This window comes from Dama dama, chromosome 14 (genome assembly GCF_033118175.1).
Source record: "Dama dama isolate Ldn47 chromosome 14, ASM3311817v1, whole genome shotgun sequence".
NCBI classification, from domain to species: domain Eukaryota; kingdom Metazoa; phylum Chordata; class Mammalia; order Artiodactyla; family Cervidae; genus Dama; species Dama dama.
The window spans coordinates 63,122,072-63,147,966 of record NC_083694.1 but is presented as its reverse complement, the minus strand read 5'-3'; the positions used below and the strand labels follow the sequence as shown (position 1 = coordinate 63,147,966).

Here is a 25,895-nt window from a genome sequence, read left to right as displayed (position 1 = left end):
TAAGCAGTTAAACCCTTTACCTTTAAGCGGTTTCACTGTGATGTGAAAATAAGAAAACATGACAAATACAGGGCAATTGTAAATATTTGAGAAAATCTCAAAAAGCCTTTACTAGTCTGGGTTCATTCTTCCTTAGGTATTTATTTGTAAAGGTGGAGCTCACCAAAATACCCCACGGGAGAAGGACATCCCAAGGACCTACAATAAAAGCAAAATCATAGGTTCTCTCTGGCGTGGGAGGACCTCCAGGCTCGCTGATTTCCATTCTCCTGGGACTCTATTCGGCTTTTAATATGTATCCCTTATTTTATTTAAGCTTCACGGCAGCCCTGTGAGTTAATTAGTATGCCTGTTATCACATGAAGAAAGTCTCAGAGAAGTTACAGAAAGTTTCCAACCAGCTAAAGGCAGAGTACTCATTTAAATCCAGATCTCCCAGATCCTAAAGCCCCATCATAGCATCTGTGTTTGGTTATCTCAATACAAATGGACGCTAAATACATATTTGTCTTAGGAAAAATTTTTAAAATGTTGCTGGAATATTTTGACTAAAATACATCACTAAATAAAAATAATAAGTTAATATTTATTGGTATGCTGTAAATACAATAACTTTGAAATAGATACTATCATTCTCCTCTTTTTCAGATGTGGAAACTGAGAGAGAAAGACTGTGTAACTTATGTAACATCCCATGGCTGGGATATGAGTCATAGTCCCAGGGCCTGGAGTCTTTACTGCACAGTTCTGCTTGTACTGGAAACTTTGATTTTGCCCCTCCAGATGAATGCTCTGTCATTCTCCTTTAGGCTCTGCATCCAGGGATGCTGACCTTTGAGAACTGCTTCACTAGGGGCTCCATGGTCTCCCAGCTTCCAGTTAGACAGGGTGAAATGAAAAGCATGAAGAAAGATTCCCCAGGTTATATCCTCCACGGCTGCAGTTTGCCTGTCAGAGGATCTCAGTCTTGATCTCCCTGGGCGTTGGTCCAAACCCTCTCCTCTATTGTTGCTGGAAATGCTTCAACACTGCCTGCTGGCTGTGCTTAGCCCAACCCACACCTTGGTAGTCTGCTATTCACTAAACTTTCTTTTGCCCCCGCTGAGTGAGCCATCTCTTTTCTGCTCAGATAATTACTGATATTGTGCTTCTTTAATCATTCTTAGAGTAAAAATTCTGGGATGACTTCCCTCTCTCCTTGCTGCTGTAAGAAAGTTGATGGTAAACTCCCAGAGCACGTTGGCTTCAGCAGTGGCTGGGACAGTCTTGCCTACGAGGGAGGAGAACTTAGAACCAAGATTTCTAAAACCTTGGACTTTTACTACCCTGCCACTTATTCAAAGAAAAGTAGACAGCATTTTCAGTGCCTTTCCAATCCCTTATAAAGTAGTCAATTTAGATCAGATGCCCAAGTCGACTGTGCTGGGTACTATTGAGGACAGTGAAAAACCTGGCTTAAAACTCAACATTCAAAAAACTAAGATCATGGCATCTGGTCCCATCACTTCATGGCAAATATATGGGAAACAATGGGAACAGTGACAGATTTTATTTTCTTGGGCTCCAAAATCACTGTGGATGATGACTGCAGCCATGAAAGTAAAAGATACTTGCTCCTTGGAAGAAAAGCAATGACCAACCTAGGCAGCATATTAAAAAGCAGAGACATTAATTTACCAACAAAGTTCTGTATAGTCAAAGCTATGATTTTTCCAGTAGTCATGTAAGGATGTGAAAGCTGGACCATAAAGAAGGCTGTGCACTGAAGAATTGAATCTTTTGAACTGTGCTGTTGGAGAAGACTCTTGAGAGTCCCTTGGACTGCAAGGAGATCAAACCAGTCAATCCTAAAGAAAATCAGTCCTGAATATTCATTGAAAGGACTGATGCTGAAGTTTCAATACTTTGGCCACCTGATGCAAAGAGCCTACTATTGGAAAAAGATCCTGATGCTGGGGAAGATTGAAGGGGAAGGGAATGATGGAGGATGAGATGGTTGGATGGCATCACATCCAACATGTCTCAATGGACATGAGTTTGAGCAAACTCCGAGAGTTGGTGATGGACAGGGAAGCCTGACATGCTGCAGTCCATGGGGGTCACAAAGAGTTGGACACGACTGAGCTACTGAACAACAACAACAACTATTGAAATTTCCTTATTTGCTTAATCTCATCTGGCTTTATCCTATCTATCAATGAAGAAACTTCAAAGATCTTGCTATCCCAGTGTTCAGTGTGCATAAGGTAGCTCAAACATGTGCTGAACAAATGAATCAGGATGGAATCTTTGATGTGTCATTTACTGTTAAAACTGCATCATCTGATAAAAACAAAAGAGGAAATCAGAAGTTGGATTCACCATGATTATGGGTGCAGTTACAGGATAAATAATGTATATGTTCCCTACATTCGGACATTTACAGCCAGCAGCAGTTGAACCCTGAGCAAGATGGTCTGCCTCCCTATGCCTCTTCCCCTCATCTGTGAAATAGAGGTGATGTTCATGGAGTCATTTTATTTATTTATTTATTGAAGGATAATTGCTTTACAGAATTTTGCTGTTTTCTGTCAAACCTCAACCTGAATCAGCCACAGGTATACATATATCCCCTCCCTTTTGAACCTCCCTCCCATCTCCTGCCCCATCCCACCCCTCTAGGTTGATACAGAGGCCCTGCTTCATGGTGTCTTTCTTACAGGCAGTAGTAAGGATTAAGTAAAATGAAGTAAAATAAAATTCAGTTCTTGCTTAGTGGCCATAGCAAGCACCCAATCATTCTGATCTGGTATCATTTTCTTAATCACACAGCATATTTTCTTACGCTCACACCAAGGAAAGGAAAGAGTTGTGGGAGTCTTTCATGTCTGATAGAAAATCAAGAGGAATATGTCCATGCCAAACAGAGTAGCACAGGGCACCCACGCTAGAAGAAAGTCCTGGGTATTAAAAAGGAATGTTGGAATTAAAACATCCTACACCGACAACCTGCAAGTTATATGATAGGACAGTCATTAAGATATATTCTCATGAGACTTCTAAATATCATCATTGATCTCTTTCAAAAATGTAAATTTCTTGACAACTATTTCTTTATTTAATAAAATTTCTTTCTGCTATAACATAGTCAGCTAGCCAGCATTACTTAGGAGTGGGGAATAAAAGCAATCCACAAGTGTGGGATGTGGAGGGAGAGGTTTGGGGGCGGGGGTTGTAAACGGAGATATCTGAAGACATCGGCTGGAAGAGGTGGAGAGAAAGGGTTGGGAGACAGAACAAGTGAATTACCCACTGGATGATGGATCTTTTGTGTTAGGTTCTTGGACACAAGAATATAACATCTGTGGGTAACTTTGAGATTTCAAACTTGGACTTAAACCTAGGAAGCATTAGTTGCATCACTGACAATCACCCAGTTTACAAAGAAATGAAAGACTCAGACTGTTCAGTTCCTTTTCCGTCTTCAAAGGTGAATTAAGTACATCTTTGAGATGTGCCTTAACTTGTATTGCCAAAGAGTAATATCACACAATGATTTATATACCCCTGATGCTCAGCCAAATACTTCCTTTTCTTTGGTTTCTCTTTTATGTTAAATAAAGATGAAAGATACCTAGATCTTATCCAAAAAAAAAATGAACAGAAGAAAGAAAAAAACTTCAAGAAATCTCAAGAGAGTTGACACAAAATATAACCTGCTTGCTTAGGAAACTGATGAACTGGGTTAGGAGGATAAAGCATAATACTCAACAGATTCCTTTGGAAACAAAAAGATGAAAAAAATCACTCTATTAAAATGAAAGGACTCAGTATGTGTATGACTTCACCACAGTTCTTACACCTATTAAATGTGCAGACATCATTATAGCATCTAGGTTCCTTAGAGTTTATAATATTTACAAAATAGGATAATCTGGAACAATTAGAAAAGAGAAATGGCTCTATTACATGCTAAAAATTTTGCAAATCCAATTTCAACACTGTCATTCTGTTTTTTGTTTTAAAAAAAAAAATCATTTACTTTGGTGGCTTTAAGGAATATATTGGCTTATGGGGCTCCAGAAACCCCTTCAGAACATCTCTCAGATCTTCAGATGTTCAGAACACATCAAAAAAAAAGAACCATCTCTCCAGCCTCTTCCCAGACTGTCCCACTCAAATTTATTTCCTAACAACAACAAGAAGCCATCTGGTTTCTGACAAACACAGTGGCACAATTTCCCTACTTTGAAAGCAAAATAACAACATTATAAGGATTAAAACAATACTAGTTACCAATTATTGGGCACTTACCCTATAGTGGAACTTGGGAGGAACACTTTATATGCATTATCTCATTTAATATGATAACAACTTCCTGAAATATATAATTCTACTATCCCCATTTTACATTTACATATTCCCATTTATCCTTTCTTTTACAAAGACACTGGGACGTACAGAGACCATGTCACAAAAAAATACAGAATTCTTAACAGTTAGGAGGACTTCCTTGATAGCTCAGTGGGTAAAGAATCTGCCTGCAATGCAGGAGACTTCAGTTCAATTCCTGGGTCGGGAATATCTGCAGGAGAAGGAATAGGCTATCCACTCCAGTATTCTGGCCTGGAGAATTCCATGGACTGTATAGCCCATGGGGTCACATAGAGTTGGACATGACTGAATGACTTTCACTTTTATAAGTTCAGTGCAGTTCAGTTCAGTCGCTCAGTCGTGTCTGACTCTTTGCGACCCCATGAATCGCAGCACGTCAGGCCTCCCTGTCCATCACCAACTCCCAGAGTTTACTCAGACTCATACCCATCGAGTCAATGATGCCATCCAACCATCTCATCCTCTGTCGTCCCCTTCTCCTCCTGCCCCCAATCCCTCCCAGCATCAGGGTCTTTTCCAATGAGTCAGTTCTTTGCATCAGGTGGCCAGAGTATTGGAGCTTCAGCTTCAGCATCAGTCCTTCCAATGAACACCCAGGACTTATCTCCTTCAGGATGGACTGGTTGGATCTCCTCGCAGTTCAAAGGACTCTCAAGAGTCTTCTCCAACACCACAGTTCAAAAGCATCAATTTTTTGGCGCTCAGCTTTCTTCACAGTCCAACTCTCACATCCATACATGACCACTGGAAAAACCATAGCCTTGACCAGACAGACCTTTGTTGGCAAAGTAACGTCTCTGCTTTTTAATATGCTATCTAGGTTGGTCATAATTTTCCTTCCAAGGAGTAAGCGTCTTTTAATTTCATGGCTGCAATCACCATCTGCAGTGATTTTGGAGTCCAAAAAAATAAAGTCTGACACTGTTTCCACTGTCTCCCCATCTATTTCCCAGGTGCCATGATCTTAGTTTTCTGAATGTTAAGCTTTAAGCCAACTTTTTCACTCTCCTCTTCCACTTTCATCAAGAGGTATTTTAGTTCCTCTTCACTTTCTGCCATAAGGGTGGTGTCATCTGCATATCTGAAGTTATTGATATTTCTCCTGGCAATCTTGATTCCAGCTTGGATTTCTTCCAGCCCAGCGTTTCTCATGATGTACTTTGCATATAAGTTAAATAAGCAGGGTGACAATATACAGCCTTGATGTACTCCTTTTCCTATTTGGAACCAGTCTGTTGTTCCATGTCCAGTTCTAACTGTTGCTTCCTGACCTGCATACCGGTTTCTCAAGAGGCAGGTCAGGTGCTCTGGTATGCCCATCTCCTTCAGAATTTTCCACAGTTTATTGTGATCCACACAGTCGAAGGCTTTGGCGTAGTCAATAAAGCAGAAATAGATGTTTTTCTGGAACTCTCTTGCTTTTTCGATGATCCAGCGGATATTGGCAATTTGAGCTCTGGTTCCTCTGCCTTTTCTAAAACCAACTTGAACATCTGGAAATTCTTGGTTCACGTATTGCTGAAGCCTGGCTTGGAGAATTTTGAGCATTACCTTACTAGCAGGTGAGATGAGTGCAATTTATAAGTAAGGATGCATTTATTTTTAAGGAACCATAATATTCAACTCTAACTGGCTTAAACAAAAAGATCACTTCCCTAATTCTTGGGCTTAGAGGTAGGATAGTCTGAATGTTTACTTAATCCAAAGGCTCTGGACTTCCTTAGCTCTTTAATCCCCCTCATATTTCTTTCAAGCTCAGACTTGTATGAAGATGCCTACACCAGACGTGGAATTTACATTCATGCAGGACAATATCCAGAAAATATCTTTTCCAAGACACCCTCAGCTAAGTCTCTCTTGAGATTTAAGGACCTTTCATGAACCAACTGAAAGGGGGATTGGAATTGCTATGGTTGGCATAAACATTAAAGCCCATCCCTGTTGGCATTAAACTCAAGCTTACAAAAATGGGCAGTTTTAGTAATGCTTTTATCTAGTCCTCTTCTACCTAGCTGAACTTAAAGATCTGAGTATCAACTGATAATCTAGGAGAAAAAGACTATTAACATAGCAGTGGATTAAATTTCTATTATATATCTACATCCATACAATTTTCTGTAATTTATACCAAAACTTTTAAACTGTTATTCCTATAAATTATTTGGTAATTTGGGCCATAAAGAAGGCTGAGTGCAGAAGTATTGATGCTTTTGAACTGTGGTGCTGAAGAAGACACTTCAGAGTCCTTCGGACTGCAAGATCAAACCAGTCAATCCTAAAGGAAATCAACCCTGAATATTCATTGGAAGGACTGATGCTGAAGCTGAAGCTCCAATACTTTGGCCACCTGATGGGAAGAACTGACTCATTCGAAAGGACCCTGATGCTGGGAAAAGTTGAAAGCACAAGGGGAAAAGGGCAACAGAGGATGAGATGGTTGGATGGTATCATCAACTCAAAGGACATGAGTCTGAGCAAACTCCAGGAGATAGTGAAGGACAGGGAAGACTGGTGTGCTGCAGTCCATGGGGTCATGAAGAGTCAGACACAACTGAGCGACTGAACAACAGAATTCTTTCTTAGGACTACGCATCATCCCATTTGTTTAATAAGAAAGTCTGTACCTCTGTAGGGCTTATAATCTTCATTTAAGACAATAGTATTTTCAATTTTTCATAAATCAATTTTCTCTGATTATATGAATATAAATTGTCACACTAATGGGACAGACAAGGTTATATTCTAGCTCTGGGATCCAAACCTAATAATGTCCTATGTTTGTCATCATTTAATCACTAAATCGTGTCCGACTCTTTATGACCCCATGTATTGTAGCTCGCCAGGCTCCTCTGTCCATAGGATTTCCCAAGAAGATACCGGAATGGGTTGCTATTTCCTTCTCCAAACGATCTTGTGGACCCAGGGGTCAAACCTGTGTCTCCTACACTGGCAGGTGAATACTTACCACTGAGCCACAAGGGAAACCCAACAATAAAGTTCTAAGCTTCTCCCGAGAAGTTTCAGTTCAGTTCAGTCGCTCAGTTATGTCTGACTCTTTGCAACCCCATGGACTGCAGCATGCCAGGCCTCTCTGTCCATCACCAACTCCCGGAGTTTACTCAAACTCATGTCCACTGAGTCGGTGATACCATCCAACCGTCTCACCCTCTGTCGTCCCCTTCTCCTCCTGCCTTCAACCTTTCCCAGCATTGGGGTCTTTTCAAATTAGTCAGTTCTTCACATCGGGTGGCCAAAGTATTGGAGTTTCAGCTTTAACATCAGTCCTTCCAATGAATATTCAGGACTGATTTTCTTTAGGATGGACTGATTGGATTTCCTTGCAGTCCAAGGGACTCTCAAGAGTCTTCTCCAACACCACAGTTCAAAAGCATCAATTCTTTGGTGCTCAACTTTCTTTATAGTCCAACTCTCACATCCATACATGACCACTGGAAAAATCATAGCCTTGACTAGATGGGCCTTTGTTGGCAAAGGTCTAGAAGTTTATCCAACTTGTTTTGAGTATCTCCAAGTTATACCTGCAGGTTCAGTCAGCTGCTCTTTCAAATGCACTAGGTGCTTGCTGACTGTAGCCATGACTCTTCTCACCTCTTCTCTTCTGTAGTACCTTCTGCTGGGAAACACCCTGTCCTCTGGGCATGGTATCCTTTGTTGCCATCAATGCCCCATCTATCTGCACTGAACACCACTACCACTCCCCCAAAAGCCTCAGAACCCCCTAAGTGGGTGGTATCCTCACTGATATAAGAGAGAATGATGCTCTTCCCTACTATGCCCTACTTCATGCTAATGATATTGACTGTAACCCAGAGTCTTACATAATCCCAGGTTAAAAACAACTCCAAATGGTGACTTTCCCATCATTAGGGTCAAGCACAAGGTCAAGGGACAAGAAACCCAGTTCCAGAGAGACACCTTGCACTCTTCTCCAACTTCAGGCTCCCAAACTCTCATGCAGATGTTTATTCAAATAACTGTTAAGGTCTCCCCCTGTAGTTGTCAGACCTGCCCAGGCATTTCTGAATTGCTACAGTGGACACTGAGGGACACTTCCCTCATAGCTTCCCTCAAAGCTCAGGGATGCTTCCCTCATAACTCAGTCAGTAAAGAATCTGCATGCAACACAGGAGACCCGGGTTCAATTCCTGGGTCAGGAAGATGCCCTGGAGAAGGAAATGGCAATCCACTCCAATATTCTTGCCTGGAGAATCCCATGACAGAGGAGCCTAGCAGGCTACAATCCATGGGGATGCAGAGTCAGACATGACTTAGTGAGTAAACCACACAATGGACACAATACGGACTCAAGTCATAGTTTCCTCCAAAGGCTGTTTCTTACAAGAAAATTTGTTTACACTAAAGTGATCTTCCATGTTTGTATATCATATATTAATAAAAAATATTTTAACTAAATTATTTATTCTAGAAATCTGAAATGTGCCATTAGTTCCTGCATGATCGGATAGGAACTCTTTAGTCATAACAGGGCATAGTGAACCATTTCTTTCAAGACAAGGGAGTCTGTCATGAAATGAACAGAACTTGTTTATTAACTATATTCCCTGTGCTGTCCATTATATCCTTAAAACTTATTTATTTTATGCTTATTAGTTTGTACCTTTTAAATCCCTTCACCAATATTTTGCCCTCTCCCCACCCATTCCCCTTCAATAATCACAAATTTGTTCTCTGTGTGTCCGTTTCTGTTTTGTTACATCTGTCTGTTTGTATTATTTTTCTTAGATTCCACCTATAAGTGAAAATATATGGTATTTGTCTTTCTCTGTCTTATTTGACTAAGCATAATATGCTCCAGATAATTTATACATAAATATATAATTTTACATATATTATAAATTTATATATTTATAAAAATATAAATATAAATATATATATAATGTGTATATTACATATATGTAAAATCCTGTGTTACAAAGAAAAAAAACATCTTTTTAGCTCATATCAGAAACTTAAGTATTCACCACATATTAGATCACAAAAAAAGAGGAAAATAAGAACACACACACATCCACATGTATGTATGTATATATATATATATAAGTATGTGTGTATATACCTGTGGATATATATTTATGTATGTGTGTTTATATAAACACACACAATACAGTTAATCATGCTTTTTTCTTCAATAGTTGAAAACTGGTAAGAAAAATTTTAATATTAATTGCAGTAATGACAAACAAAAAAATAAAATTTGTATATAAAGTTTGTATAGATACCCTGACCACATCAAATCAAACATGAATTATGCAAATGTTTTGGCATGTTCGTTTTGGCATGTTCCTAGAAACTTACCTGGGAGCCAAATAAATAAGTAAACAAAATTTTATCATCACAGGTAGGGTCAAGGTAAGGTTACAGAACGAAAGAGAGAATCATGACAATTAAACATATCTCAAACACACTTTTAGAAACTACAAAGATTTTCTCAATATATGTGTTATAGACTATCATAAAAATTTTTAGATAAGTATATAGTTATTGAGCAATAGTTTTTATTTTTTATTTTAGAGATCAAACTTCATTAGAATTTGACTTAACAGCTAACTTCTTATATTCTAGTTTAGTGAACAAATGTAAAATGAGTCAAGGAAGAGTCAAATCAAGCCTCATTTTACCAGTTATCCAAAAGTTTTACATCAGAAATACAAACTAACCTTACTAAACAATAAAAACTACAAAAATGTTCAAGTTCCACTAAATGAATTTTAAATAAATATATACTCAAATGTAAATAATTTATCAGTATAGCATAACACTGTCTAGAAATTAATACCAGATAAACCTATGTTTCTGAACATCAGCTTAATGCCTTTATTACCGTGTAGCCCAGGGGGAAAAACTTTTTTGTTTGAATTGTTCTTGAAATCAAAACTGACACAATTAGGTTTGCCCAAGTGATGTTGATAAGGTAGTGAGTAATAAAGTAGACCCACTTTATTAAACTGACCTCATTAACTTGTTTTTTGTCCAGATGGAACACTTGACCAGAACTTGTAGAGGCAATTTCTTCATAGACTCTGTATCCAATATGGCTTCTGTCATCACAATCTCCAGTAAGCACAAATACCACCTACAGTTTTTTAAAAAAAGAAGACAATTTAAAGCATTTGGGGAAATCATCATACGGTTATTAAGCACTTGCTGTATATTAACATACTGCCAGGCAAGTGGGAGACATGTGTATGTATGTGTGTGTTTGTGTGTATCTTCCTGATTCATGCAATTTACAGGTGATCTTGAAGTTAACCTTACAAAAGAGGTAAAGTTTACTTTGTCATCTTTGAATGAAAGCTTGGAAACCTGACTTGTTTTGGCCATAAGCACAAGGAAAAATGCACACTCTACTGGTTCCAAACTGACACTCAAGCTGCTGCTGCTGCTAAGTCGCTTCAGTCGTGTCTGACTCTGTGCGACCCCATAGACTGCAGCCCACCAGGCTCCCCCATCCCTGGGATTCTCCAGGCAAGAACACTGGAGTGGGTTGCCATTTCCTCCTCCAATGCTTGAAAGTGAAAAGTGAAAGTGAAGTCGCTCAGTCGTTTCCAACTCAAAGTAGCGACACCATGGACTGCAGCCCACCAGGCTCCTCCGTCCATGGGATTTTCCAGGCAAGAGTACTAGAGTGGGGTGCCATTGCCTTGTGTATGTCCACTTGATCTCTTAGTGTTTCTGCCTTGGTCATGACAAGATTATGCCTAAACTAGATTACTGGTCTCAGGAAGAGGTGGAGAAACTTGCAAGGAAGAGCCAAGTCACCCAGAGATCAGCTGAGATAAGCCAAAACCAAACTAGGCCTAGACACACAAGTGAGCAAGCAGAGCCTAGGGCAACTGAGTCCGACAAACATGTGAGAAATGCATGACTATTGTTTTAAGTCACTGAGAGTTAGAACAGCTTGTTACTCAGCAATAGCTAACTGATACAATGAGTAATTGACTCAAACAAGATTTCACATAGGAAGTGACACTGGAAATACAGCCTTTTTCTGTTAGGGCTGTGTTTTTGTCAGTTATATGGATAAGATGATAACAACATCTTAATTAAACCATAGTCATTTCTTTTCCATATTGTGAAACAATGCATTTACATGCTATGTACAAATATCACATATCCATTTACATTAAATGACACATACATACATACTGGAGCCCTTATATGTGGATCCGTAATTGTAGTTATTAACATTTGCCACACATGGCATAGTGAGAGCGGAGGCAGTCTCTTACATGCTGTATTTCTTACAGCTGCATTCAGATGGAAAATTGGGGGGTGGGGGGTTGACCCCTACTCACCTGTGACTGTTTCTGTTGGATAAGCTGCAGCACCTCATGAGCAAGTCGATAATCCTTGGATCGCGCATCAGTGAAAACATAGATGAAAGACCCAGGGAGAGAAATTTCCAAGGCAATTTTTATAGCTCCAATACTCATTTCTGGACAGTCACCACCACCCTGTTGAGAAACAGTGAGAAAAATCCTATTATTTCACTAGCAGACAAGAGAGAGTTATGACAAATTGCCTTAGAAGCTCAAGAACCAAGAAAGTTCTCTTCATTTCTATTTTCTGTCTGTTTGCCACTGGATTAACTACTTTGGTTACAAGGAGATGGAAAAGACATAAAGTGATGTGGAGACAAAAAAAAACCAAAACAAAAAAACCTGTACTTATGGATAAATAAAAAATTCACCCCAGATACACAAAATAATAGAAATTGTTAAATACTTTGTAATTAAATATTGATCGACTCCCATTCTCATACATAACTATTTCCTCTTCTCTTATTCTGACTCTTATTTGATGACCTTCCCTCTATTGCACTGGGAAGACAGAAGCAATCAATAGCAATCAATAGAGAACTTTCATAAACTCCCACTCCAATACCTATTAACCTACAGTAATAGTAGCCACATGCCCTGCCTTCATGGTGAAGGAATCATTTCACTCACAGCTAAGGCTAACTTCTCACCTGTGCCTAATCAAGGACACAGTTCCTGTGACCATCCCTTCTCTCCATTCCATTGTCAAAATTTTTCTTTTTACTGGATTATTTTCACCAGCAAACAAACAGACTGGTTTATCTCCTACACCCCAAGTTTCTGCTCCGATGTGACCAACCAGAGAAAACCTCCATGACCACCTTATGTAAAGTACAGCCCCTTTGTAACTCTTTTCACACTGCTTCATTTTTACTACTAACACATAATCTCTGTGTTTTATCTGCTATTGTATTAAGCTCGAAATAGGCTTCCCAGATGGTGCTGGCAGTAAAGAATCCACCTATCAATACTGGAGATGCAAGAGATGTGGGTTCAAACTCAGGGTCGGTAAGATCCCATGAGGAGGGCATGGCAACCTATTCCAGCATTCTTGCCTGGAAAATCCTATAGACAGAGAAGACTGACTGGCTATTGTCCATGGGGTTGCAAAGAGTCAGACTCAACTGAGCACACACTACTACTCGGCTCAATATATCGTCCTAAACAAAAACAGACCTCGCCCTAAGAGGAATCCCTGCCACATATATTTCCTTTAGGCACATATGAATTTAAAGACAGAACTCTATGCATGTTGTGTTTACAGTGTTAGACATAAGTTATATTCTAAATTTAGGACTATATCCTACTTACGCTATCATGTCATCAATGTTTTTTTCAAAATCACAGCTTTTAATGATTGTGAAATATTCTGTCTACATCCCATAATTTAGTCAGGCATTTCTCTACTGTTGAACATTAACATTCTTTCAAATCTTCCTCTATTTTAAAGATATAAATACAAATCTATCATAGTACTATTATATCTATAATATATATTATATATTGTAGTCATTTTCCTCATGTTTCCTTAGCAGATATCAATAACTACAGGGCCAAGGAAATGAACTTTTAACCAGTATGTTTTGAGCAATGAGTAAGTGCTTAAACACCCTGCTAGGATTCAGGCACACAAAGATGAAGAAGCCAAAGCGTCTTGTACTTAAGCAGCTCATGCCTGCAAAAGGCAATCAAAGAAACAGCAGGGCAGCTTGGGAATATTTTGGGGTGGGAGGGTTTGTGATTCCACAGTCCATCAGAACCCAATAACAGTGAGTTCTTTCTCAAAATGAAAAGAATTACCTATAAGGTTTTATTCTAAACTCTGGAAATTCTATTTGATTCTCCTACTGTGGCTTTCCCTAGATTCCAAACAGTCTGTAATTTTGATACAGATACCCTGAGCACCAGAGGACTCATCAGGGTCATACAAAACCAAGCATTAGAATTGTTTACCGTTTAGTCTGGACCACCTGAAGAATCTTTTCTTACACTGGATCCCACTCAATGCTTTTAGCTTTCAAACATCATCGATGGAATGAGTTGGAACCAAGCACCAACTGTTACAAATTACTTCTGAAACGGAGACACACTTTAAAATGTCACACATCAAAAATCACGTCATTAAATAGTAGGGGGCTGGACGCTGTAGTGACTTTCGAGAAGATAACAGCTATCAACTCCCAGAAATTTTATTGAGTTAGCAGGTCCTTCTATTTTTAATGTAAGTGTTTCCTATCCTCTGTTACTGATAATGCATTTTCACAGCATCTAGTTTAACAGGTGATACTGTTCTCAAAAACTTGTATACGTGTATCCTCAGACTGTACCTACCTCCCAAATTTCAATTTTCTGTTTACAATTGCTTTTTAGATATCTACTTCTAGATGTTTTACGGGATCTACAATTCAGTGCATCTACTATGGAACTCATTATATTTTCCTCAACCATATCATCCCTATTTTGGGTACTGCCTGCCGAGAGGTTTAGTTCAAATCCTGAGTCACCTCTGACCCCTCCCCTGCCTTCCTTCGACTAATCAGTGGCCAAACCATTTTCCTTCTACATCCATTATGAATTTGTCCCCTCCCTTCCCCTTTACTTCCTACAATTCACTCTTCTTATCATTAATTGTATTACAAGTATAGCCTCCTATCTAATCTTCTGCTCTCCCGACCACCAAACTTTATATTTCCTGAAGTAAAGAGCTGCCTAGATCACATTCCTACTAAAATCTTTCATTAACTACTGTGTTGGATCAAATTCTCTCTCTAGCTTGCTATCTCCTGATGTTCCCTCTTCAAAAACTGCTTCCTTGGTAACTAGACTTACCATGATAGTCATCATGAAATATAGAGAAATATTAAATCACTATATTTTGTAATAGGAATTATGTGGCAGATCAATTATATTTCAGAAACAAATGAACTTATAGAAAAAGAAATCAGATTGTGGTTACTAGAGGCACGGGGAGGGGGAACATAATGAAGGTAGTCAAAAGGTACCACCTTGCAGTTTTAAGTAAAATAAGTACTAGGAATGTAAGGTACAACATGGTAAATATAATCAACAGTGCTGTATGTTATATATGAAGGTTGTTGAGAGTAAACTTAGTTCTCATCACAGGGGAAAACATTTTTTTATTTCTCTGCTTTTACATCTCTTTGTGACCTTTGCACAAAGAAATATAAAACTAGAGATATCTCTCTGGTTTTGTCTCTCTTTTCACCTCTTTGCAACCCCATGGGGGGTAGCCTGCCAGGCTCTTCTGTCCATGGAATTCTCCAGGCGAGAATACTGGAGTGAATTGCCATTCCCTTCTCCAGGGATCGAACCCAGGTCTCCTGCATTGCAGGCAGATTCTTTATCACTGAGTCACCAGGGAAGCCCCTATACAGTGCTGTATGTCATAATAATTATACTTCAATAAAAGTGGAGGAAAAAAATTGTTTCTTTTAATCTATTTTCTATTCTTTAATTATGCCCCTTGCTTCACACCTTAATTCCTTTAGTATTTTCACTTAAATACTCTTTCTACTGTTCCACCTCAACCATCAAACATTCCTCACCAATGTATGCATGTCTAAAATCTCCCATTTTCCATAAGCTCTTTGATGGTAGTAATGGTGTGCTAAATCCTGAGTTCTCAGATCATAGCATTTGCTGACATACAGTAATTGCTGAGTAAATATTTGTCAGATTGAACTATTTTCCTTCCAAGTTTGAGATAATATGCCTTCCACTCTTGAAAATGTTCTCTTTTTTCCCATTCAGATGTTACTTCCTCACTCACTCTTCAGATGGACTCTAATTTGCTCTCTTCTTCAACAATGTAACACACTTTCCATGGCATAACAGTTATGGGGGGGGGGGGTGGAATTATTGCATATAGCAAATACCCTTGAATGACCATTTGTGTAATAGGAAAGTGGGAAATAGCTACTGAGCACATTGGCAACTTTAGTATGTTGACTAGGAATAATTTATACTTGTAGCCAACTTTGCATGTCAGTAATGAATATCGTGGACCACTCAAAAAGTTATTAGATTCCTATTGTATTTTCAGGCTTCCCTGATAGCTCAATAGCTAAAGAATCTGCCTGCAATGCAGGAGAGCCCGGTTCAATTCCTGGGTCGGGAAGATCCGCTGGAAAACGGATAAGCTACCCACTTCAGTATTCTTGGGTGTCCCCCTGTGGCTCAACTGGTAAAGAATCCATCTGCAATGCAGGAGACCTGGGTTCGATCCCTGGGTTGGGAAGATCCCCTGGAGAAGGGAATGGTTACACACTCCAGTATTCCGGCCTGGAGAATTCCATGGACTGTATAGTCCATGGGGTCGCAGAGAGTCAGACATGACTGAATGACTTTCACTTTCACTGTATTTTCACAAGCTTAAGCAAAAAAAAAAAAAAAAAGAAATTTCTCAGTTGCACTTGATATTGTGACATTTCACAGCATTTGTTAAGTGGCCAAGTACACAACAATGCTGTATGGTAAATAACTCTAGTAGAGATGAATTTTTTTTTTTTTTTTTGCTGTCATCTAGTATCAAGGGCCTAGGAGAAGTCATCTGTTGGTGGGCCAAAAATCAGAATAGCTAAGTCATCTCCAGAGACACATACCAGGAATGGCAAGAATGATGAAAATGCTGTCCAGTTACTGAGTGAGGAACAATCTCTGAGCCACCTGACTTGCATTCAAATTTATCCTAAGAGGACCTCAGGATGTTCATTCCTTAGCATCATCCAGGAGTAGACTCTAGAGATTACTAGAATGCTTGGAAGTTTGCCTATCTCATTGTACAAGCAGGTTCCTGAAAAGAAAAATAAGTCTTTTTTCCAAAAGAAGTTAAAATGTTACAGCTTCAGAAAAGCCTCTGATACTTGAGTCTAATTTTCTGATCGTTTTAAATCATAAATAACCACTAAAATCAGCTATAAAAGGAAAACTTTGGTTCTGTGCTATCTATTATCATAACTTTCCTGGTGACTCAGACGGTAAGACGTCTGCCTACATTGCAGGAGACCCAGGTTCAATCCCTGGGTCAGGAAGATCTCCTGGAGAAGGAAATGGCAACCCACTCCAATATTCTTGCCTGGAAAATCCCATGGATGGAGGAACCTGGCAGGCTACAGTAAATGGGGTCGCAAAAGTTGGACATGACTGAGCAACTTCACTTTCACTTTCTTTTCACTATCATAACCACTAATCAGCCGTATGTGACTGAGCACTGAAAATATGGTTAGTGAAACAAAGGCACTGAATGTTTCAATTAATTTAAATTTAAAAACTGAAGAAGCACTAATTCTTTATCCTGATGACATGGTAAAATGATAACATTTTTAAAATAATGGATTACATAGATTATTAAAATTATTTTCAACTGTTTTTTTTTTTAATTACCTATATGGCTATTTTTGTTGGACAGCACTGCTTCAGAGTAATATGTTTGCTTTAGTTACGTAGGCTGCATTCTAGACTATTATTTATTTGTATAGACTATTATTTGTAAGGTTGTTGCTTTGACCGAAAAGTCTTCCATGAACTTTGCCTTTATGAAAAAGTTATCAAAAACAAAATTCAAGCTGCTGTAATTTACTAAGGTTTAGGAATCAAGCTAAAATCTACTCCAGAAATCTGTAAATCATTTGCTTCATTTAAAATATATGTGTTACATACACAAAAACTTTATAAATAAAATGTGTATATATTTACATAAATGTATAAAATATCTCAGAAACTTAACTCACAGGATTGCTAATACTGTTTCCCAAATAATTAACAGAACTTCTGATCGTTAAATTTAGCTAAAAGGCAGATTTGTCAGAACAGGACTAGAGAGAACCATTGTCAAAAGGTCCAAGGTCCATGCTTATAAAAAAGCCACACAAGTCATATACTTAGGTTAATTTGTGTCAAACTCATGTACAAATTATAAAATTAGGGCAATGGGATTGTGACTGAACTATAAAAACAAACTGTTTTAAGTTTCTAGTTCCAAACTTAAAAGGCAGTCCTTTAAAAGTCTTAACGTTTTCTGTTTTTACCTGCATAACAAGCAAAAATCTAAAATAATATTCTATAAAACATTTACAATGGTGAAATTTAGAACTGATGAACATAAACCTATGAAAAGTCTCATTAATTTAACCAATACTTCTGTTGGTAATAAGACACTCTACTTGTATTAACTCAGTGGATATCAACTCTGCTCCAAGCACTGAGACAGCAGTGTCTCACACACTACGCTATTTACTCTCTACATCAATTTATGAAGCAGAGATCATTTCTAGCACATTTATTGATAGAGCACTAAATCTTAAAAACCCCTCTCCCAGAATCACACAACCAGTAACTAAAAGAGCAGGGATTTGAACTCAATTTTGCCTGGCCTGACAGTCTACACAGACTCCACTGAGGCATTTAATTTCCTTCATCAACTTCTGTGACTGCAAGTAGCTTATCAGAGCAACTGAAAAAGCAGCAGAAGAAAGATCTGTGTTCTCCTGATGCCCACAGAATATTGCGCTTTCTTCTATTACAACATTCACTGGCTTGTATTTGTAATCTATCTACTTCCTCCCACTAGATCACTGTTTCATGGGGAACTCAGTATTCCACTGTTGCTTGATGAATGAGTGGATAAACAAATAAGTAGTGGGTAAATGGGTGAATGAGACTGTACAAAGCAATCTTGACACAACCTACACATACTTACTTGCTATATCCAAGTCTGAGCTTACCCAAGCCTGGACCATCTCAATTCAAGTAATAAAATTCCAGAGCTAAGTCTCCTAAGAATGCAAGCGCCAAAAGTTGCTCTTAACATTATAAGGTCAAATTTTATATTTATATATAAAAACAAACACAGCAATGTTTATGTATCACATATAAACCTGCATACATACATGAAAGTTGTGATGGATATAAGGTTGCATAATGTGTTGAATTGCATAATTCCCTAAATATATGTAAGAAGGGCCTGACTCTGTTAACGTTGTGTTTTTATTTAAACTCTGAAACATAACTAATTTGTATTAGTAGGTTCATTCATCATTTTGTCTTTATAATTCTACTGATAGTTACAATTGATCAAGTTGCCAAAGACACAAAGAGAGAAAAAAAAAATCAGAAGCACGTGACATTTCACAGGAAACTACTCTTGAGATTAAAGGGGAAAAGAAAACTAACTTCAGAATTACAGTGATAATTATGTTCAGAAAATAAATTATTGTCAAAAAAGATTAAATAAAAATGAATAGAAATCCTATCAGTCAAGGGAGTAATAAAACAGATTACCATGTAGTCTTTTTTAAATACAAAACAGTGTGGAAGTAATACTGGAATAAACTGAACCTTTAAACCCTGACAGGAGTTAAAGAAAAATCAAGTCTCTGCCCAAAACCTAATGGGAAAATGCTCATCAAACAAAGGATCAGAGAAGGAAGAAGATTAATCTAAAAGCGTGCCTTTGCCCATACCTTATTACTTCTCTTCCAAACCATTTCAATTCTATTCTCATCATCTATTTTCAATGGATTAGTGTTTGTACCAATTGTTTTCCAGTTATGCCTAACTCTAAGCAACCAAAAAAAAAAAAAAGAAAGAAAGAAACATTTTTGGTAGGTTCATTTCTGAGTCCAAAAGACTGCCCATTGGCATTACAACATTTACACTTATTCTAACATGGCTACCATTTACTAAGCCTAGTTTCAGAGTGCAATTGTATTCCTTTCACATGGACACCCGTTGTTTTGAATGTCTTATTTGCACAGTTATCCCTTTATGTATAAAATTTTGGAATGAAACTCAGTTATAAACTGTACAAAAGTTTACAACCCTCAGTTCACTTTCTAAAAATACAGTTGTGTGATTCTATAACCTAGAAAACAGAATGTACATGTGGAAACCATTAAATTACATCGAATTTAATTTAAAGTTGCTTCCAAGCAAGTATGAAATAAATCAGAATGACTGTAGAATCCTAATGCACCAGTGACATTTGGTCTTCATCACTTGTAGAAAATATGGCAGGGATGTACTAAGAGACAGAATATTTCAGAGTCCAGACTTCAAATCTCCATAATCAAAAAAAGAAGATGCCACATTCCAGGCAGTCCACCATGCTGCCTTTACTAGGCTGAAGAAGATGGAATCCAAACCAAGCCATCAAAGAACTGCTGATCTCAGTTCCAGGAACACTGAAGCTTAACAACGACAACCATTTCCAGGCTTTCAGGTTACCACTCATCAATAGTAAGGGTCTAACTCTTTTGAAACTGATCTTTCCATTTATTGGAACTTATTTCATGTTGAGCCTTAAGAGGATATTCAGTTCACTTGCATTTAAACAATATTAACGCATATATATGGAATCTAAAAAATGGTACTGACGAACCGATTTGCAGGCAGGGATACAGTCACAGATGTAGAGAACAGACTTGTGGACAGAGTCAGGGAAGGAGAGGGTAGGATGAATTGACAGAGTAGCATTGAAATATTTACACCACCATGTGTACAACAGATAACCAGTAGGAAGTAGCCTATAACACAGGGAGCTCAGCCTGGTGCTCTGTGATGACCTAGAGGGGTGGGATAGGGGAGTGGGGTGGGAGAGGCTCAAGAAGGAGGGGATATATGTATACTAATGGCTGATTCATGTTGTTGTATGGCAGAAATCAATAATACAACATTGTAAAGCACTTATCTCCTCCAATTAAAAATAAATTTTAAAAAATTTAAAAAGAATGTATATACCAGGCATTCAATATCTTGATTAATAAATCAGAAAATACTGTGTCTTCATGCTTTAAAATATTTCAAAAGCTTCATAATTTACATGAATTATAATAGACCATGGTCCTTTCACATCTTCCCAGGTAGCACTAGTGGCAAAGAAACCCACCTGCCAATGTAGGAGACATAAGAGGCCTGAGTTCAATCCCTGGATCGGGAAGATCCCGTGGAGGAGAACACTGCAACCCACTCCAGTATTCTTGCCTGGAGATCACACAGACAGAGGAGCCTGGTGGGCTATAATCCATGGGGTTGCAAAGAGTTACACATGACTGAAGTCACTCAGCATGATACACATGGTCGTTTCAAGAGGGAAACAGCATGTAAGTAACCAAGCACAACAGAAGGACCACCATAGAGCTTCTCGTGATCGGAAGACACATAGACGTGTTCAGGGTTAACTCTAGGCAAAAATGGAAAACTACAAAAATGATACCTTGGAATTCTCAGAATACACTTCAGTAATTCTCCTCTTCCCTGATACTTAGAGAATTACCTCCTTTTCAAGGATTCTGTACATTTCTATTGGGACCTTTTTCTTTTCCTGTCAAATTAAGACACTGGCCTGGTTCCTGGTTGGAACAGGACTTCCCAGGCGCCTTCAGTGGTAAAGAATCTGCCTGTCATTGCAGGAGATACGGGTTCCATCCCTGGGTCAGGAAGATCCCCTGGAGAAGGGAAAGGCTACTCTTTCCAGTATTTTGGCCTGGAAAATCTCAGGAACTGAGGAGCCTGGCAGGCTACAGTCCATGAGGTGACAGAGTCAGACAAGACTGAGTAACTAAGCACCCACACACTCATTGGAATGGATTCCTGGTCTCCTATCAGATGGCTTTCCTGTTTGCTCAGTGAGAAGGAGCCAGAGGAGGACGGGGCACCGTCACAGAGGCCACTGTAGCTAATCATCTTTGCTTCTCTAAGGACTAGGCTTTCACCTCGCTTGCACTTCCTCAGGAAGGCCTTCTTCCTCCCTGGCTTCTCTCTGCTATGACCCTTCTCTACCGTTGGATTTCCCTGCTGGTTCAGACGGTAAGAGCGTCTGCCTGCAATGTGGGAGACCCAGGTTCAATCCCTGGGTTGGGAAGATCCCCTGGAGAAGGAAATGGCAACCCATTCCAGTACTCTTGCCTTGAAAATTCCATGGACGGAAGAGCCATGGACAAAGGCTACAGTCCATGGGGTCGCAGAGAGTCGGACACGACTGAGCCACTACACTTTCACTTTTCTCTACCGTTCCTCTGAATTTCTCAGGCTCTCCTTTCCCACTAAAATCTTTCTCTTCCTTTCTTCTCCAATACTCACATATGGATTTTCTGTTTCCAGCATAACTGACATTACTTTGGCTTCTGAGTAACTGAGGAAGTTGTACTGTTGTGATTCTTTTTACTTAAGGTGATAAAAATATATTTATACTGTGTATATTAGGTCGACAAAAAATTATCAATAGAATATATTTTTATTAATAAAATCATTATAATGTATGAATATTGCATTTATATGGAAGTTGAGATAGACAAGTTGTTATTCTTAGAACTAGTAAGTAGTCACTAAGCAAGACTGGTGAACTAAGATCCAGATCATCTCAAAGGAAGAGACTAATACCTATAGACAGTAGCTACCTGGGGAGTTTGTTTTTCTTTACATCAACATGAATATAGAAGAATGGAGACTTAAAGTTTATATACGGAAACCTGAGGGACTCAGCTGGTGACTGGACCAGTAATCGACAGTGGGATAGGCCTGCCTAAGAAAGTCCATATCAGCCTCGAACACCAACAGAGGGTCCCAGACACTGCACACAGAAGCCCCAGGTATTAACATGCATATTATCTAGGGTGAAACGGATCACCAGCCCAGGCTGGATGCATGAGACAAGTGCTCGGGCCTGGTGCACTGGGAAGACCCAGAGGAATCGGGTGGAGAGGGTGGTGGGAGTGGGGATCGGGATGGGGAATACATGTAAATCCATGGCTGATTCATGTCAATGTATGACAAAAACCACTACAATACTGTAAAGTAATTAATCTCCAACTAATAAAAATAAATGTAAAAAAAAAAAAAAAGAAGCCCCAGGTATTGTCTGGTGAGGAAAGGCCAGTGCTATCAAATTTCTAACTGATGTTAGAGCTGCCTGGGGTACTGATAAGTTTCTGAAAGGGCTCCAAAAAGCTGACGGTTTAACTGAGCAAATAATACTCAAAGTCAGTACCAAAAGCAAGATTCCACAATTCTTGAGACTTTTTTAAGACCTAAGAAGAAAAAAGATGGCTTCCTGAGAACTGCTTCTGATCAAGTTGGATTGAGAAGATTAACTCTTTAATTTGATTAAAGAAATTAATTTTTAATTTAAAATCTTTAATTTTCCATTTTGTTGAAAGTGAGGTTTATAGGTTTTTTTTGTCTAGGAGTCTAGGCTTTAGATAATAAAACATTCTCCCAAGAAAGACATCTTTTTCCTCCATCTTTACCATCACCTCAAAACAGATAAGATCAGCTACAGTACTTATTGTGGGGAATAGAATAATCCTTTGGTTGGCTTAATAGCATGAATGGAATAAATCCAGGCATCACAGGTCAGTAGACTCTTCTTAAAAGTGTTATTTTTTCACAAGAATTTATAATATTTTACTCCACAATGACACATGCATTTACACTTAAGAATGTACCCCAACATGCCCACTCCCAAAAGAATATCAAGAAAGGCCCCATTACAATCCACCCCCAACCCATGTTAAATATCTGCGTATTCTGCTTTGAAAAAGCAATCCAACAGTCAGAACATTCTTCCATACTCTCTGTCCTTTGAAGTTCATGCAAAAGATCATTAAGAAATAGGCCAGCTATTTGCTTCTGGACAGGGTACTAGGATGGAAGGCTAGAAAGAGCCAATTATTCTCACTCAATGCCCATCTTTAGTCCCCATTCTTCACTTCCTAGAGATATAGGATTGTTTGTCCCTCAGAAAATGTAGTCCTCTAACAGAAAACTCCAGCAGCAAACTAAAGTTTTAATAGATGCTTCAATCAGGCCCAAAGAAGCCTAACTCTAACAATAAAAATAATCAAAATCAGCTATGAACACAACTGCAGTATAAACATTACCTTTCAATCTCTTAAAATGCACTCTGCTCTTGTGTCTCTCCAAGGTGACTGTGAGGTTCCACTTAAATAAACTTACCACACTAAGTAGCAAGAAAACGTGCTGAGCAAAGGGAGTGATTTTCAATCTACAGTTAACTGTCATTTGCTGCTCAGTAAGTTTAGGTGAGCCAATTACTTAAAGTGACTGATGCAGAAGAGGAATTTTAAGTAAAACTGTTTCATGGAGAATGAGACAGGCCTACAACCTACATCTGTCTTTAATTCTTTACTTTCCCACTTTGAAGTAAAACACAAAGAGAAATTAAATAAATAAATGTTAATTTGATTAGCTTAATAAGGTTACTTAAACCAATATTTAGAAGGAAAGTAGCAAATTGAGAAAGGACACTGGCTCAGACGTAAAACACTTCCACTTTGGAGACTGCTCTTGCTACTTGCCAGTTTGATGACATGAGGAAAACATGTTATCTCATACCTCAAAGCCTGAGTCTCTGAATTTGTAAACAGGAAGATTAATATTTGTGTGGGTTTGAATTGAGAAGGTGACTTTAATAAAACACATGTAAAATCTTCCACAAGGCACATGTTCAATAACTGTTGTCCCTTCATGGTGGAATCACCTGGATAACTGTTGTCCCTTCATGTTGGAATCACTTGGATAATCATTGACCCTTCGTGGTGGAATCACTTGGGTAATCGTTGACCCTTCATGGTGGAATTACTTAGATAACTGTTATCCCTTTATGGTAGAATTACTTGGACAACTGCTGTCCATTTAGAGTAGAATTGTGTGGTGACTATCTTTTCTAAAAGACTGTTGGAGGACCAGAGACAGTAGTAGTAAGAGTAGCAACAATAACTAACATTTATCAAGCCCTTACTTTCAATCAGATGCTGTTCTACTATTCTTGTAGCTTTTACACATATCTTCAGTTGCATGTATTTGACTCCTGTCACTTTCTTCCCTAAATTAAACACGTCATTCCTCCTGTAAAAGTGCATATATATACACTGATAAATATGCAGTTATAAGAAATGCGTATTAAGAAAACTTAAATGGAAATAAAAACTGCTTTCTTCAGCTGAATCACATCCAACACCAAACATAAAAATCACACCTTTTATAACTCTACATTATATCCGTGTGTGTGTGTGTGCGTGCTCAGTTATGTCTGATTCTTTGTGATACCCCATAGACTATAGTCTGCCAGGCTCCCCTGTCCATGGGATTTTGCAGGCAAGCATACTGGAGTGGGTTGCCATTCCCTTCTCCAGGGGATCTTTCTGACCAGGGATTGAACCCGTGTCTCCTAAGACTCCTGAATTGAAGGAGGATTCTTTACCCAGTGAGCCATCAGGAAGCCCACATTATATCTATGCTAACACATGATCCTTTCCCTCTCCTGGTTCAAGTCAATTTCTTTTCTTTTCACTTTCTTAAATTTTTGGTTATATATCAGTTTTGCTTTTTAAATTCATATAGAAGACTTCTATAAATTTAGAAATGAAAAGGACACTTCTACTTATTAGCATGATTTGGAATACTTGAGATTAAATAAAATGTGTACTGAATTGGCATCATCAATCAGCATTATCTCATCTTCAGTTTTAACAGTCATTGCTTATCTGGCCACGGTTTTTCATATTCTCTGTTGGCAGTTAATTCTAACATCAACTGTTCCCATGCTACAGTAAAATATTTTTTCCCTTAACTTCAGTTTGTCTATTTACGCTTCTGTTCCAGTTAAAGACTGACAATAATTATACCAAACCCTAATTCATAACTCTATCTTGTCACTATGTGACAATGCTAGTCCACATATTTTTACTTATTCTTGCTTTTATTAAGGTCAATTTTACTTTGTTTTTTTGGAAAGAAACTGAGAGGTAGGAACATTTAATACAATTCATACAGTACATTTGTAATGGGTCTTTAGCACAGATTAATTGTGCAAGTAGATTCAATCTGCTTTTCTCTTAAGGAGAAAAATATGAAAACACAGGGGCCTCCATGGTGCTGTGCTCAGTCACTCAGTCATGTCCAACTCTTTCTGGGCCCGTGGAATTTCCCAGGTGGACCCCACCAGGCTCCTCAGCCTACAGAATTTTCCAAGCAAGAATACTAGAGTGGAGTGCTACTTTCTGCTCAAGGGAATCTTCCCAACCCACAGTTCAAACCCTCATCTCTTGCATCTCTTGCACTGACAGAAGATTCTTAACCACTAGCACCACATGGGAAGTCCAAGAGTCCTCATATTTAACA

At 38.5% G+C, this 25,895-nt stretch overlaps 1 protein-coding gene across 3 annotated transcripts in view; it reads right to left on the bottom strand.

Annotated features, from left to right (window-relative positions):
- Positions 1-25,895, bottom strand: part of HMCN1 (hemicentin 1) — a 525,163-nt gene that overhangs the window by 366,103 nt on the left and 133,165 nt on the right. For all 3 annotated transcript variants that reach the window (XM_061160939.1, XM_061160937.1, XM_061160938.1), the window contains exons 3-4: positions 11,712-11,870; positions 10,367-10,489 (exon numbers count right to left, since the gene is read on the bottom strand). In XM_061160939.1, coding sequence (XP_061016922.1) covers positions 10,367-10,489; positions 11,712-11,870 — 282 coding nt within the window. The remainder of the gene's footprint in view (positions 1-10,366; positions 10,490-11,711; positions 11,871-25,895) is intronic.